The 17,860-nt window shown below is 40.7% G+C and overlaps 1 protein-coding gene across 6 annotated transcripts in view; it reads right to left on the minus strand.

The window, feature by feature from the left end:
• Positions 1–17,860, minus strand: part of NFYC (nuclear transcription factor Y subunit gamma) — a 67,001-nt gene that overhangs the window by 24,478 nt on the left and 24,663 nt on the right. For 4 of the 6 annotated variants that reach the window (XM_037032672.1, XM_037032669.1, XM_037032670.1 and 1 more), the window contains one exon: positions 6,306–6,418. In XM_037032672.1, coding sequence (XP_036888567.1) covers positions 6,306–6,410 — 105 coding nt within the window. In that variant the 5' untranslated portion in view covers positions 6,411–6,418. Of the gene's footprint in view, positions 1–6,305; positions 6,419–12,290; positions 12,294–13,281; positions 13,393–17,860 lie in introns of those variants that run through there. The other 2 variants (XM_037032673.1, XM_037032671.1) reach the window with 2 other exon arrangements.

The raw sequence follows: 17,860 nt of genomic DNA on the forward strand, positions 1-17,860 counted from the left end.
GTCCAAAACTGGCGTGAGGGGTGGGGACCCAGTAGAAGAGTATGGAAGAAGGGCAAGGGTGAATTTATCAGCCGGCTTTCTAGAACAGCTCTGGCATATTGTTTTTTTCTTAACAAACCAAACTGGGCTGGAGGAAAACCATACCAACTTTCCCGTGGAAAGGATTTAGGAAAGGGCTTTTTACCCAGTGCTACTCAATTATTTGCAATTAAGCCCTCTTTTGTTTTATTTTGATACTACTGGTATTTCAACACATGCCCAATAATGGATGCAATTCTAGAAATAAAAATCAATTCTGGGTTTCGGAACTGCAATGAAAAGAGAGGTGCAAAGGGAGAGATTAGCTAAAATCAGCAAAATCCCTGCTGGGACTAGGTATCAAATGACTGCTTCTATAAGTGGTCTGAAATGTAACTCACCAAACCCAATATTCTCACCTGGGAATTTGCATCATCACATTATGGAAAGAGCAGATATTATTCAAGACTTGGTATAATTAACATATATAAGTGAACTTTCTTTTCCAAAACCAACAGAATACCTCAACTAATGTCAAAGTAGGGAGTATTTGGAAAAACATAAACAGCCTTTCCAGAACCCTTTATGACGACCGAAGGAGGAACAACCACTAGGACACAGCGCACACTGAGACGTCTCACTGCCCCACCCACGCACACCCAACCAGCTGCGTGGCTACTGGCTACCACTCACCTCTACAAACTTCCAACACCAATTTTTCATTTTTTCCTTTTCCAAATTAGATGTCAACATCTCCCATGAAGCCCTTACTAAAACTAACCCTGAAGTAACAGAGGGTTTAGAAGTCCAGTTTATTAAAATTTCACCATAAGGAGAAAGCAGGACACATTCTTTCTATTCTTATTTTTTTCCTTTTTCACTTACTCATTCGTGTAACTCAACTAATACGATACCTACTACTATGTGAAAGACATGAATCCATTCTTACCTTTGAAAGGTAAGAATAATTTAATTATTTAAATAATTTAATTTTTAGAAACTGTCACATAAAAACATTATGGTCCCCTATGCTATACTAGAATGGGACTGTAAACCCCCTCAGGGACAAAGAAAATAACCAGTTGACAATGAGGAGTTAGAGACGGCAGGAGGACTGGCAAACGTTCCAGAGGGGCTGACATCTGCACTGCGGCGAAGTGATGCTAGAAATCTGTTTGTTGAAAAAGTATGAGAATGTTGCTGTTCAGACAGAGGGAGCGGTATGCACAGAAGCAACAGAAGCAACAGAGACACAGAAAACACGGCCCATTTAAATGTTAGATATATGACCTTAGTACAAAGGGGAACAACAGGAAAGAAAACGCTGGGTTGAGGCCAGACCCTAAAGGAATTAAAAACAAAACAAAACAAAACATTTAACCACAGAATCAGTCACTGGTCTTCCTCCGTCACTGGTCTTCCTCCTTGTGTGGCACATCACAGAAAATGACAACGTGAAACAGAAATGCCAAAGAAAATGCTGGGGATGACAATTCCTTTGGAAGGTTTCCCGGGGTGATACACACAGCACAAGACTAGAGCCATAAGATTTGGTTCTCTCACAAGTCTGCTGTCATTTGGCTTGCTGACTGAATATAATTTCCATGAGAGTGTTCCCAAGGTTACTTAACCAAAGCTCGAAGCTGAAAGATAAAAAGACCTCCCTCCCCGACTTGAAAAAGTAAAATACCACCTTTAGAATTTCTACAACACTAGTCTTTAATCAAAAGCAACACAAAAGGGTCAAGGATAAAGAGATTATATCATTCCCACCTTGGAGAGGCATAAAACAAGGCAGAAATTTACAGAAAGCTTGGTTCTAAGCCTCACCCCAACCCTCTCTTTTGTGAGAAACTTTCTCATAATCCCCAAACCTTCAACTCTCCAGGGGCAGTGTGTGAAAAGTAGATCATCTGATGTGGGTGTGCGTGTGTGTGGTTCATTATTACTGACGAGAGCCCAGTCACATTTAAGAGACTACGATGAGCTTACCAGAGGGGGAGCCCTTTACTATCAGTAGACTGAGGCCCACTAACTTGGCTTTCAGGTCAATGCTCCCTTGGTCATTGGCAACCGTGCACCTGATGTGGAGAACATTTTACTTCCGCTCCTGACACGGATCCATGTGGAAGAACTGAGGCCGACTGCCTCTTTCCACTCTTGGTGGTGTTATCGGTGAGGTGGGAGAGCAGATTCTCTCTCAGAACACTTCTGTGCTCCTGACCACAACCAGAGAACTGCATTAAAAATGCTGCCATCTGAAACTGCTGAGTTTCAAAAGGTCTGAATTCACTCAATGAGAGCCCAGAGCCGAAGAAAAGCCTGTGGTTCTCAGGCTGCACTAAAGAGCATTCAGAGTTTCACATAATGATGAGACACCTTTTCCCAGGCCTACTGCGGCAGGTGCTCTGGCAAAGACAAGATCCCAGTCCTCCCAAAGGCAGCCATCCTCAAGCGAGGCCGCATGTCAGAATCACCAGGGAGCTTTGGGAAAACAAGTTGCCTGGCTCTACACCCCAGACTAACGGAACTAGGAATTCCTGGCATCACATTTTTTGAAAACTCTCCTGGTGCCTATGAAGCTTAAGGGCTACCACTGCTTAAGGCCTTGCTACTCACAGTGGGGTCCGTGGACCGGCAATGGCTTCATCTGGGAACTTAGAAGAAATGCAGAATCTCAAGCCCTGTTCCAAACCTACTCAATCAAAATCTGTATTTTTAACAAGATCCTCAAGTGGTTCATTAGACAAATGAAGTTTGAGAAGCACTGCTCAAACACAGGACCTGTTTTGTAATAATCCATGGACCTTCACCGCCAAGTTCCTGTTTAAATGGTTATCTGACCGCTGGCTGATGTGGCTCAGTGGATTGAATGCAGACTGCAAACTGAAAGGTTGCCGGTTCGATTTGCAATAGGGCACATGCCTGGGTTGTGGGCCAGATCCCCAGTTGGGGGCATGCAAGAGGCAACAGATCGATGTCTCTCTCTCACATCAATGTTTCTCGCCCTTTCTCCCTCCCTTCCCGTCTCTCTAAAAATAAATAAATAAAACCTTTAAATGGTTATCTGACTGTAATGCTAGAAATGCCACTGTCAAATCTGGAGGCACTGAAGAATGAGATGTAACTGGAAAATAAAAGAAAGTGACCTAGGCGTTACATTACAGCTAACTGAAAGCTGAATGGGATGCAGGGAGTAAAGGCGAAGATTAGATTTTTCTTAAGATTCAAAAAGAAATGCCTCCCTTCCTACCCTCCCCCAAAGGACAAACTTGGCTTTTTCTTGCCCACTTTCAAAGGTCTAGAGGGATAAAATTCAACTCCAAAAAGCCTGTCGATTACTGTTTTCTGAGCTCTGCTGAGCAGGAAGACAGTACTTTACACAAACACCCCAGTGCGCAATCATTTTGGTATGATTTTAACCAACTTCAATTCCAGCTGACCACCACCTGGATTTATGCACAATTACTAAGTGAAGAGAGCGTGATGGCCATGCTGAGATGAAAGATAAACTGCTTTTGCAGAACTCAGACCAAAATGACTAGGTCCAGTATTTCCAATGCATCATGTAACATGTATCACCTAGCCAACTTCGACTACTTGTTTTTAGAACAATCTTTGTCCCAGTCTTAGAGACCATAACACCTTATGAATATTCTTATAAGTCTTATTCATGTTTGGATAGTTTAAACATAGGAATTTTTTTTAATCGGTTATACATGTGATGTCAACCTAAGAGGCTCTGACATATCAGAGGAAGTCTGGTCAGAAGTGCTGGTGAGCTCTGGAAAGGCGCAGACTAAAGACTAAAATACCTGGCAACATCACACAACAGAGGCGCAGACGGAGAAGCAGATGCTTTCATGTGCCAAAGGGAGAAGTGGATGAATGGATAAATAAGATGTAACACACACACGTATACATGGAATATTATTCAGACTAAAGAAGGAAAGAAATCCAGTCACATGCTAGAACATGGATGAACCCTGCAAACATTATGCTAAGTGAAATAGTGAAATAAGCCAGTGATAAAGAGACAAGTACTGTACGTTTCCACATATATGAGGTACTCAGGACGGGTAAAGTCATAGAAACAGAAAGTGGTTACCAAGGACAGGGAAGAGGACGAAAAGACAGCTATTGTTTAACGGGTTTCGATCCTGAAAGATGAAAAAGCCCTGGAGACACGGTCCACAGCAATGTGAATATACTTCACACTACTGAATGTACATTTCTAAATGGTAAATTTTGTGTGTTTACCACAATTTAAAAAAATCAAAGCCCAACAAAACACAAAAAAGGTTAAGTGCTGAGCTGGGACCTCCAGAGTTCCTCGGGCCACTCACCTGAGCCTGGACTTGTTCCCATGCTCAGCTGGAATGCAGACTCACCACCCTGGCCCACCCCCAACCCTGGGGAGGGCGCCAGTTCTACGCCAGGCTGACCCCGGCACTGAAACCTGATCAGCTTACCCAGGAGATTATCCCCTTAAAAAACGGACAAAAGACTCTGCTAATGATTTGATATTTTCATTTTTTCCTCTCTTCTCTTTTATATCTGAGATAGTGACAGTACAGATAAACCACCACCTTCAGACTGTGGAAGAGAAACAATGACTTTTCAGTGGGAATCCACACATGAACAGAGGCCACTCTGAGAAAGGCCAAACCACGTTCAACTTCTGAAAATCCTCCCTATAAACGAACATGACCCACAGGTATATCCACAATATGAACTAGTTTTTTACCCTTGAGGTCAGTGGACATTAATGAGAAGTTATTAACTTCACAATGAGAAGTTATTTTATTTTATTTATTCACTACTTGTTTACAGTCTGTCTCCCCCAGCAGAATTTACGTTCTGTGAGTGCAGTGATCCTGTCTGGCTGGTTCACTACTGGCTCCACAGAAACTATCGTAGCCATAGTGGGTGCACAGTAAGTTTTGTTGAGTGAGCAAATAAACTGACCTTGTACGTCAGAGGTTAAAAGCCAGTAATTCTAAGAAATTACGACATCAGTTCTACATTAGGAAGGAACCCAGCCTCTGCTCTGCCAAGATGCTAATACCTCCAGAGCAGGAGTGACACATCTAACCCAGACAGCTCCTTCAGAATTTGCTGAAACGACACCAAATGGAACATTCTCTCTTCATTAAGGACATGATGCTGTACTCTGAAAATAGTCTAACTCTAGCCTGTCTCACCTCCTGCTACCACTGTTAGACCCTTAATCCTACCCCACCCCCTACTACCCACAGTCACCTCTGGCCACTCTGAACTTCTTACTGGTCCTCTAAACAGAAGGGGTCCTCTGGGCCTCCATGCCTTTACAGATGATGGTTCTCTTTGCTGAAAATATACTCTCCCATCCTCTCTATCTGGTGAATGCATGCTAATGTAACAAGACCCAATAAAATGTCCCCTTTAATTAAGGCTTCCCTAATTCAACCAGGGAGAAACAAGCCTGATGGCCCCTGTGCTCCCATAGCACTTTTACTGCTTCAGACTCATCACTGTGCCTGACTCAGTAAGTATTTAATAGACACTTATTGAAAAAAATTATTGTAGTTATAATTACTAGATTGTAAGATCCTCAAAAAGGATCCTTATTTGATCCTTTTAAGTCAGTGGTTTTCAACAGGAGATGATTTTAGTTCCCAAGAGACATTTGCCAACGTCGTCTAGAGATGTTTTTGGTCGTCGCCACTGTTAAGAGGTGAGGATCTAGTGGGTAGAGGCCAAGGATGCTGCTAAACATCCTATAATGCAGAGGACTGTCCCCACGGCAAAGAATTATTCTGGCCAAAAATGTCAATAATGCTGCTGTTGAGAAACCCTAACATAGGTGTATCTTTTAAAATCTGGAAAGACTGACTGCCCAGAATAGATCTGTTGTTGAAAAAACTGCCCAACAGTTTCCACCAGGCTCTAGAAATCTGGTGGGGCCTCTAAACTGGGCCTAAGAAATGAGCTGAAGCTACTGAAGAAAAGCTAGAGCTCTGCTTTTCTGCATTCTCTAGAAGGTTATGTCTTACATTAAACTACCTCCAAGTCGAAGCATCCACTATCAACCCACATGCCTACGGAAAGTCACTGAGATGTGGAAAAAAACTCCATACTGATACTTACTTATCTAAGGTAAATTGCATTTTCAGTTCCCTACCTGAAGGTCAGGAATATATTATGCCTTCATAAATGTGCTTGAGATTAAACACGTTTTAGTCTAAGTTTTGGTCGCTCATCTCACAGCTCTTTATACCCTTTAAAAGTTTCTCCTTCTTTCTTACCACTGTTAAGTTCCGGATTTCTTCCATGACACGAGGCCAGAAGGACTGCAGGCTTTGCTGGGCATCACTGCTGCTGGTACCACCAAATCCTCCTTCTGTGGACATTCTGACAACTGAAAACAAACACATACATGAGACACATTAGATATAACAATATAGTCAGACTTTCTGCACAGGTCATTCATACCTTTCCTTGTAGATGTTTTCACTACTTCATTCAACTTTTCAACAATGGGAAATTAAATTTAGGATAGAAAGAAGGGGGTCAGAACCTACATTCGGTCAACTGCTTTGTGATGGGGAAAGAAAGGTCAGTTAGGATCCCCACATCAACTATAACTGCAGATAATATTATAATGTCTTAAAAGACTTACAGGGGGGTGAAGTAAACTCTGGATGGCTTAAATGCTTATCTGGCAAATAGTTAAAATCAAGAAATAGTTTAATCAAACACAAAGAACTAGACACTTAGTGATGTCCTAAGAATTTCTATTCTGAGAAACTACCTGAAAGGTTTAACAATGCCACTAACAGGATGCTGGTGGAGAGCTATGTAAATCATTAGGAACTAATTCTGAAGAGCTGAAAGAAAAGCACCAAAGCAGGTGTCACATGGCCAAATACATTACTTTCCAGGCTCCATGAGGATACACGCCAGTATAAAGGTTGATAAATCTAAGTTTAAACTGTGAGGATGTTTGATTCACTCTCAAATGTTTGTCTGGGATTGTCCTAGAGGTCTCTGCTCCCCCCCCCCTTTTTTCCTTCTTAAGGAAATGATGAAATGAAAAGCAATGGAAAGAAATCAAGAGTACAATCTTCAAAGCAGATTTCAGTCTGGTGTAATGACATAAGTGGGTGATGATGTAATGGGAAAAGGTTTGGAGCCAATTTCTAGTGCTGGAGGCCCACAAGAAGCTCTATACATCAACAGGAACTCTGAGTACTAGGGAGTAATATGATCTTGGAGTTTCTGGAGGGAATTAAAGTGAAGTGTTGAATCACATTTGGAGATGACTAGATAAAATCCTGAGTCCTAACTAACTAAGTAGATCCTCCACCCAGCTCCCATCACATTTTCACTTCTCACCATATGCACATAGCCTATACATTGCTCTCTCAGATGTACTGACAACTAAGTAATCTAGAGAAGCTTATTTATTTATTTTATTAGTAGAGTCTTACAAGGCAGTCACAACAATGAAGAGAGACGCTAATCTTTTATAAAATGGGGCAAATAAAAAATCTTTCTACAAATAAAAATAATTATTTAAAAACTTCAAATAAGAATCTAACTTTCATTGTATAGATCTGTGGACAGGCCTGATCTTAGTAAAATCTGCCAGGCAAACTGTCACAGTCAAAGGAGGAATACACACAATTACCAGTGTGATATCTTATATACTTGCTAATAATGAGTGGGTTTGTTTGAGTGTAAACATCCGTTAGATTTGGAAAACTGTTAACAACTTCTGGTTGTCCTGTGATCTCTTCCCACAACCATTATAAAAGTAAACAATTTAAGAAACACTTTTAAAACTGTCTGTGCAGTCTGCTTTTAAATTGCACACTACCCGAGCTGAGAACTTCTTGATGTGATCAGCCCCCAAACACAGGGGTGGTCACTGTGAGGGGACCGTGAATGGACACTCAGGCCACACACCATTGGAGTGTGGGTGTGGTGGCAGGTAGGTGCACAACCGAAGTTAAGTATTTCTGGAACTCAAAAATTATTTGAAGGTTAAGTTTTTTAACCTGAGAGTCCCATCTGCATTAGATAGTCACAAATGAGTAACAGAAAAAAGTACATCAGTCAAAATGTCCTTTATGCTTTTACTGCATCATAGATGTTTAGGAGCCACCCAGGCCCACCCCTCTGCTCATGGCTCTGCTTCAGCCTCTGCCTGGCCCTTCACATGCCCCCACTAGGTGGTCATTCAGAGCACATCTGAGGTCCTCCCTCTCCGGTTCTGGGAAACTGGCCTTCTGGTAGGTAAGGCATTCTGTTCCCTCTTCGGAAAGTTCTGACTCTTCTTTACATTAGGTTGAATTTGCAAACAGAGTTACATTCAAGCTTTGGATTTAGAATTATAGCTTTTATGATTTCTCCATCCAGAAACCTCTTTTTATAAATTCCTGGCTTCAAAGATACTCTCATCAGGGACGGAAGATCCTATCATGAGGAAAGAGATAAAAAGGTTTGGAGCATGTTTTCTAACACCTTTGCACAGAGATGATTAGTGGCTAATTCTTTTAATACCTACCGGAAGGACACAAACTATGACTATAAACAAGTACTTTGATTCAAAAGGCTTTCCTTAAGGTAGATCCAGTCTTTAGGTGGGGGTTTAAAAATCATACCAAACCTCAAGCCACAGATTTCAGGAAACAAATTGATGTCCTCAACGTTTTCTGACCAAAAGCACAATGTAACATTACAATCATAAAACCTAATCATAAACACAAACAACTTTCGCTCACCAAACACCCAAAGTGAAAAAACATAAAGCAGCCTTCATCTCATCACTTATTTTAATAATTAATATGTTAATTGTAACAAAATTTATTTTACTACAGAAGTAGCCTATTTATAACATATACAGCCCAGGGAAAATATGCTAGGTTCATCTCCTAGGATGATGAGAGAAGGTATGTATGTGAGTATATATATTTTTAAACAGAGGGGAAGGGAGGGAGAAAGAGAAGGAAAGGAATATCAATGTGTGGTTGCCTCTCCCACACCAGGGACTCAGCCTACAACCCAGGCATGTGCCCTGACTAGGAATCGAACTGGCAACCTTGTGGTTCGCAGGCCAGTCCTCAATCCACTTGAGCCACACTAGCCCGGGCGAGAGAAGGCATATATTTAATAGTAAGAAAAAGACGTATATTCCATGATCCGCTTCATTCCATTTTAAACTGCTATCTCTATCATGGGGTAAAGCTGACAGGGACAGAACTGCCTTAAGGCCAAGCTACATTTGCTTAAATCACTCTTATGAAAAATGCAGGATAGAATTGCCCAGATTTAATTCATTATTGATGTTAGATTTAACATTCATGTTCATTAATTACTTTATAAATCCTTGAATAAGACTCCCTGACTTAAGGATCAGGTGAACTATTCCATGTTGTTGCTACAAGGAATCTCAACTCCCAGTATCTATTACGGTGATTTATTTGGTTTTTATAGTTTTCTTTTCCAAAGCTAGAAAGGGAAGACTCAAAGCCCATCATGAAAAGGCTACTGCTCCGATGTTAAACTCAACCACCATCTCTGTACAAGTCTTCTCTAAATACCCCCATCTGGAAGCGATGACTCCTTCTTGTGAACCTAGAGTCCTTGATCTGTATCTCTTTCTGCCCTCATCATGTTACCTTGTATGATCATTATTTATGTGTATGTCTTATCATATTTCTCTTTCTGGTTTATAAGCTCCTGTGGCTAGGGTCTGAGTACGATTCACTTCTGGATTCCTTGCAGCATCTAGTATGCAGTCCAATTAAGTAATCAGTCCTGAAAAAAGGGCAAGAGAGTTGCTGGGTATGGCCTTTCTGAGAAAGAGGACTCCTGGAAAGTTTATACTGAAATAGATGTACTGGGATTGCTCAAACAACCAAAGGAAGTGGTTATCTTGTACAAACTATGCTGAGAAGCTCAGAATAAATGAGTTCTCTCTGGGCCTTCAAAGTAAGGACTACAACAAGAAATCCACATGACTGGAAGGATGGGCACACACCCACAAACATGCACTCGGTCCTGAACGTTGTAAGGCAGACTAGAAGACAGGAAACACGGATGCATACAATTCCTAAATGTAAATATTTTGAAAGTCTGAACCTTCTCAGAAAGGAGACTAGGATAGATAAGCAGTTTGAAAAATTTGTGACAGTAAGGTAAGTAGGAGGAGAAGGAAGGCAAATACCTCTTTGGCCATCCATTAACAAGAAAAGGAGAAAATAATGAAGGAAATAAGATGATTCAATCAGCCAATCTAGCTGCCATTCTAATACCTAATTAGTCTTTACCATTCTTGAAAAAAGAAAAAGAAACCTAAGTAGTTTTTAAAATATCACAGAAACAGAGTGGTCCTCTTTTAGTATTCTCTTGGAAATCGTTCAAACTTACTTTTGACCAAGCATGTGCTTGCCAAATCCTCGCTTAGTGATGCCCGTATATAGAAAGAATGTATCGAAGTCATAAAATACAAAGAGAAATATAAGGTTTTATGGCCATATTCCCTAATTTCTAAAACTCTTGTACCTTTAGATTTTAGCTCTCCTACTTCTTGGCATGTACCTCATTCTCTCTACAAAAGTCCTTTATAATGTGCCCAAACCCACAGTACAGCTCTCTGAACTAGCTAAAACCAAATTAGATGTTTTGGGGTGATAATACTTTAAAACCCTAATATCACAACAACTACTCAAGTAAAAAAACAAACAAACAAGAAAAAAGGACCACAGGAAGCTCACCTAAAATGAAGCCCAATCCTTGACAAATGCTGTTCTATTCAAATACTAGAGCTGACTCATCCCTGGCAGTGAAGTTTTACCTAAAAATAATGCTCTCATTGTCAAATGCAAGCAAATATCTCTTAGCCCAGTTCTGAATGAAAAACACATCCAAACATTGGTGCCATCTTTCCCCTCAGTGCCTCCACGCTCCAACTTGCAGCCCTTAGGCGGTTGGGTGTGTCCTCAATCACCCCTTTGTCTCCAACTTAACAGACCCCAACAAGCACCTCCCTATGCTCAAAGCACAGATATTCTTCGCTCCCTTTTTGACTTGCATCTTGATCATGTTTTCCTGCCATTACACGACACGACTTTTATCAGCGGCCCAATCAGCAGCACTATCACATGCATTTTATGTTCCAGTACTGCTTCAGGAATTAAGTCAGTCATAGTTTTATCTGAATTAGCTAGATTCTACTGTTGGGATGTTGTGTTTCAAACGGTGAGTGAGAGTTTAAAAGAAAGAAGGAATATTAATATGAGTAAACAGATGGATAAGAAAAAACGGGGTAGAATTAAAAGTAATTTGAGCTTGCTATTTTATTTTTTAAAAGATTTTTCATTTATTTATCTTTTTTTAGAGGGGAAGGGAAGGAGAGAGGGAGAGAAATATCAATGTATGGTTGCCTCTCGTGCGTCCCCTGCTGGGAACTGGCCTGCAACCCAGGCATGTGCCCTGACTGGGAACTGAACTGAGATCCTCTGGTTCCCAGGCCTGGGCTCAATACACTGAGCTACACCAGCCAGGGCGAGCTTGCTATTCTAGATAGTCTTCCAAACTACAAAGAAAAATGAAAACTAAATGTGAGGACTGAGATTTCAAAAACAACACAATTCTACTCGTAGAGAATTTGGTTCTTGTCTGTATACAGATGGACCCCGGGACATGTGCCATTATTAATCATGGCTAAAAAGCACTCCAAGCCTTAAGGAGGCATATGCTTTCCACAATAAAACCAACCTCGAACTGACAATTTCAGAAAAAGAAAAATAACACTACTCTGGAAATCAAAAGACCTATGTTTGTGAACTGGCCTGCTGCCTGCCCACTGCTGGCAGCCTTGGGCCAGTCACCCAACCAAGCTACTCCCGGACTGATGTATACACTGAACACATGCTAAGGGGTGGTCTGATTCGGAAGGGTGGCACTTCACTACTTGAGGATGCCATAAATGAATAATACAAGGGAAGGCAGGGTGACTAGACAGAAAAGAGGTCTTTATTTAAGCTCATCTAAGGTTTCCACTTAAGTAAGAAAGCACTAAGTTTAGTGCCAGAAACCTTACTACTTAAGTTGCCTTACATAACTTGATACCAGATGACACCGACTACTATAAGAATGAATAATGTAGCCTTACTGGAGACCCCTTTCCTGATGAATGCCAACTTTAGTGTTTGAGGGTATGTCTGTCTCCAGCTCCAAGAGGCCAAGCACGAAGCTTTTCAAACTGCCTACTGGAAAAACACACGCTCCCCAAAGACTAAGGGTTGGAACTAACTGCACATTGCTCTCCCTGCTGCTCACGAAGACACACTTCAATTGGCAGCAGAAACACTTTTCCTTCAAAAACGCAAAAACGTTTCTGTTTGCTATCTACAACATAATCTTTTAAACAGGGCCTAGACAGTAATATAGTTATAAATGAAGACCTATACCAGACAGAAAGAACTGGTTATAAGCAATGAAATTGACGGGAAGGCACAGAACATTTTAGAACCTCTGTCTGTGGAAAAGAAACGGTGTCTAAACACCTTACTTCATACGCTTTCTTCCTCAGTCCTTCATTAATGTTCAACATAAACCATTCCTGCACATACGACAGCAGTAAAACACTATTGGTATTTTGTATGATGGGGGAAAAAGACCAAATCTTTTAGTAAAGTATTCTAAAGCAAAGGTCCACAAGCCTCTTTTGTAAGTTAAGTTTTACCGAAGACAGCAACACTCATTCCTTCACATTGTCTACGGTGCGTTCACACTACAAGGCAGAATTGAAGTGTTACACCAGAAACCTTATGACCTGCAGGCTGAAAGTATCAGCTGGCCCTTTACCAAAAAAGGGTCAGATAACATTTAGAACCCAGTTCTAAAAAATGTTAAGTGTTTTATTTCATAGACTCCTTCCATGACAGAGGTACTGTTAGTCCCCATTCACTGACAGGAAAATCGAGTGCCCGAAGTTGAGAAGTTTGCCCTAAATCCGTCGTTATATGGCTCGTACCACCTGTTTAGCTTCCATTAGGAGTAAACTGGACAAACCCTCTATCCCACAGAAATATCTGTCAATCTCTTTGACCATCCAACTTAATAGGAGTAAATAAATTCTTGCAGAAAGAATGATGAGTAACTGGTTTTTCAGGCCCTCAGCCTGAAAGAATCCCGACATGAGCTGGGGACAGAAACAGTGCCAGCAGCCGGGGTCACAGCTACCCTAAAACAAAGAGCCATTTTGCTTACTGGATCCCTTCTGCGATTCAGAAACCCTGAGAATAACCTCTCGTCCACCTCCTGGCAGGATCCTGTGTTTGTGTATGCTCAGGAGAGGTGAGAAGTGTGATTAGTGGGATTCTGAAAATGTTTCAAAAACACTACCTTAAGACCTTTAGAGTTACAAACTACTTGTCATATACATTATCCTCAACTGACATTTACTCAGCTCAGTGATAAATCAATATTATTCCAATATTACAGGTAAGAAAGCTGAGAATTGGGTATTTTAAGTTACTTGCTCAAGGTCATGATATAGTAAACAGTAGAAATGCTTTTGCATTTCAGAGCTTTTGCTCTAAAATTCTGTTCTTGACTTGGAATATAGCTTGTTCACTCTCACTTTCTATGCTGTTTTAAAGTACATGTCTAGTCAAACTGTTCAGAGAGACGAGCGATCTCAGCTTTGATCACTGACTTAAAATAAAAGTCTCTAACTCAAAGAATCATTTTTTGTCCACTTGCTCCCCGCTCCCAACATCTCTGGGGCAATCATAAAAGATGCTAACAACACTACCATCTCCTATCATATAAGCATCTTTCTTTTATTTCTCTGTTGTCTCTTTCCAGGCTCTAGCACTCTTTTTTCTTTCCTATTTTGTCTTCCTCATTTGCATGTCTCTAGGTCAGTCAGTTGCACCTATGAATACTCAGCTGCCAACAGTGGGGGGCGGTAAAGTACAGGGTAACTACATTAAAGAAAACGCACTGGCCCTGGAGACCTTGCAAGGTGCTGCTATAGGTGGGCAGAGGCTCCAGGAATTTAAGTGATTTGCCCAGGATCATAAACATATAGCAGGTTAGTAGCCAGAGAGCAAGAATCCCCAGGTTCAGTACATATATATCAGAAGGTCGTGAAAAATACCAAACATCACACACAAGCCAGATGGCATATCATCATCCCTGCTCAGAGAATTCTAAATTAAAAACCTGGATGGTGTTATAGGAATGTCAAGACGAGCTCGGCTGTATTGATTTGGCTGTATGGATTCTGTTCTTCTGCTGATTCACAGACACACGGAATTCTGCCCCCTGCTTGGCGTCTTTTATCATTGATTTAATTGTTCAAAGAAAGAAAAAAGGGGGGAAAGGGTGAGAGCAGGCCTGAGATAAAACAAATCTTCTAAGACAACCAAACACTAAGTCTCCCACTTCCATGTATACTGCTGTCAGGACCTGAGAGTGCAAAGATCACTTCAAAGAGTGCAAAGCAACTGAGATGGTTATGCTAATCTCTTACATTTGTACATGCTTTACACTTTGCAAAGTAGCTTTCTGTACAGTATCTCATTTGTTTTTCACTGCAAAAAACAGCACAGGTACTGATGTTCCCATTTAACAGATAAAAACACTTTATCCAGATAGACCAAGGGTCTTGCCTTCGGTCACAGGGCAAAATACGTGCCAGAACTGGAACTAAAACCCGCATGCCCTGGTTCTCAGTAGCGTGCTTTCTCACTACATGTCCTCCTCTCTCTATAAGAACTGATAACTCAGTAAAGGACCAAAACCTCAAGATCTTCTAAAAACTGTGGATCTTCTCAGACTGGAACATAAATCCACCAACCCTTTTCTCTTTAGTTTTCCTGATCCTCCTCCTGGGATAAGTATTCCAAAATGCCAAGATGTCAGATTCTCAGACATTTCAAAGTAGAAAGCTCAAGGTTTTTAAGCACGGCAAAATTGCAGTTGTCCACAAGAACTGGGACTTGGGGACACTGGTCACCAAGCACAAGCACGAGTGGAGATTAAAAGTTCTGGTACATAGAGCTCAAAGTTCATCCTCTCTGGGGGCCTGGTGATGGAAGTCAGTCACTATCTTTCCACTATAGTTCAGAGGAATAGCCTTAGCCTAGCACCCTCATTGGAGATGGTTCCACAGCTACACACTAAGGAGGAATCATCTAGCTACATGTATGTAGCCCTCTGAAATTATAGTTATTGCTACATTGTGAACATGGTGGATTCCTTTGTTCTAACTACCTCCCATAGGGCCAAAGCAAGGAGTATAAATCACAGCTAAGAACTATAGTCTACAGCCATACCACCCTGAACACGCCCGATCTCGTCTGATTAGTACTTGGATGGGAGAACTATAAAGCAACTGATTATTTAAGAACACCATGATTCATCTAAAAATGCCAATCTCTGTGGTCCAAGATAAGAACCCAAGGAGGTGCCCAATACATACCACAAAGTATGCTTCTCCAAGCCTTGGGACACCATGGAACACCAGAGAACACCTAACACAACTCTAACCTCCCATCTGGAAAAAGTCCTTCGACTGCTGTATTTTGCTGTGTACAATGCACACCCACTGTTTGTGCACATTATACACGGGATTATTATACCCATGTATAATATGCATCCTTATTTTCCCCTCAAAAACCTGGGCAAAAAACTACATTATACAGGGCAAAATATGGCACCTATCTGACTCTAGTGAATTCAGGACTGATGAAGACAATTTTCCAACACACTGGCAGTGCTCATGCTTTGTTCTGAAAGAGAAAGGTGGCTCAGTTCACCTATCTTGTTTGACAAAAACTTTGAAAAATAATTCAATTTGACTATTCAATAATATAATTCAATAATATATTTGATCCTTTTATACAATAACCTGATTAGTCATACAATGTAAGATTATATGCAAACTCTGAAAAAAATTTTTTTAAATGTGTGTCTTTTAGGGGCAGAGATGAACAGAAAAAGGAGAGGTGGGAGGAGGAATCAGTCCCATCAGACAGACACGGCTTTAGCTTGTTTTCCATACACAGCGACAAGGTGCAGTACAAAGGGCACAGGGCTTATGTCACTAGGCTCTGCCCCTTGCTTCCTCAGCCACAAAATGGGCGTCCCACCTACCTTAGGTAATTACCAAGTGAGAGAACAAATATAAAGTCACTCCGTTAACTCTAAAGTGCTGTTTCATAGAAACATTGCAAACTGTTTCAATGCTTAACTACCTTCAAGGGTGGCTTCATGAGCATTCGCCCAGTTACTAATTACAGAAAAGAAATAATCATGAAGTTCAGGATATAAATAACCAGGTAAGATGGCTGGAAATTTACCATTATTTCTCTAGTGAAAAGTTTCTTACTGCCTTTACTTTCAGACTGAGGATAATTACATACCTAGTCTAGAAACTAAATACAAGTGCCTTATAATAAAAATTATGCTAAATTCTACAGATGTGGTTATCTTATTCCTGGTAATCTACTGTGTGTACTGCTCATCACTGTTACCATCATGATCATGTGGCTATACATTATTTGCTAAAAGCAAATGTTGCCAAATTCCTACATATATATATTTATCATTGACCTCATGCAGAATGCCGCCATTTGAAACTTCAAAAGCTAACTAACATTAGTAAAGTTAAACACAAAGCAATTTAGGGGGGAAAAACACTAATCTCTGCACTGGATGGAGATGTGTACCTTAAAGCTGAAACAAGAAAGCTTAAGGTTATACACACACACACACATATACATATATATAACTAATCTCAAAGAACAGCTGGATAACAGTTCAAGGAAATATTTGTACATTTTTGGAACAAGTGAATGTCACCAGATTCTAGGACAGAATTTCTAATCTTTTACATATCAAGGCACACACGGAAAATGTTAATACTGCCTTTCTGAATATGTAACCTATGGGCTGATATTGATGCCCTGCCCCCCAGTTTAACTTATCACAAAACTGAGTATCATGCATGGTGCTCTACACAGCCTGAGGAAAATTTGCTCTATTCCAAACAGTGACACCTTTATTTGGTTCTGTGTGCCTGGCCAGGGGAAGTTACAGATATTCTCTGGTTTTTAACTAAACTAACATTTAAAAAAATGGCCAATGACTAGAGTAAAGAACACTAACACATATATGGGAACTACACACTCAGGTAATAGGGGTGTGTAACTAAGAAAGCTTAGAGAACACTGACCTAGAGGGATCTGCCGTGCTCATTCCTACCTGTCTTAGCTTCAGGATCTGACCTTTTTTTTGTTTCCGTCTTTAACATTAAGCTTTGTTCTTTTAGCTCTTCTGTCCATTCTCTTCCTTGATTCTCTCCCATCCATTCCCCAAGTTCGGTTATAAACTCTATGACTTAAATTTCAAATATAAATTGCCAATTCTGACATTCTCCTAAGTCCCAGTCCTGCATGCTGACCATCTCCAACTGGGAAGCTAGAAGTCACCCTCCACATATCCAAAATTGCATCTATTGTCTTCTTTCCCCAAATCTGCTCCCGCTAACTTTTCTCTTTCTTCCAGTTACCCAGGCTAGAAATCTCAGGGTTATCCCGGACTCTATGTTTTGATTCTAATCAACTTCTGAATTCTGTAACAATAGTGTCCACCTCCTAATCTTCTTCACATCACCATTAACTTTGTTCAGGCCCTCATCACCTCCACATAATAATAAAAATGACAATGATGATAATAGCTAATATTTACTTAGTATTTGTTGTATGCCAGGTCTGATTTTAAGCTCTTTACATTACTTTTAATCCTCATAAAAATTCAATAAGAGTTGTAAACCTAG

The sequence above is a fragment of the Sturnira hondurensis genome, unplaced genomic scaffold (genome assembly GCF_014824575.4).
Source record: "Sturnira hondurensis isolate 20B ecotype Veracruz unplaced genomic scaffold, ASM1482457v3 Scaffold0021490, whole genome shotgun sequence".
Classification (NCBI taxonomy): domain Eukaryota; kingdom Metazoa; phylum Chordata; class Mammalia; order Chiroptera; family Phyllostomidae; genus Sturnira; species Sturnira hondurensis.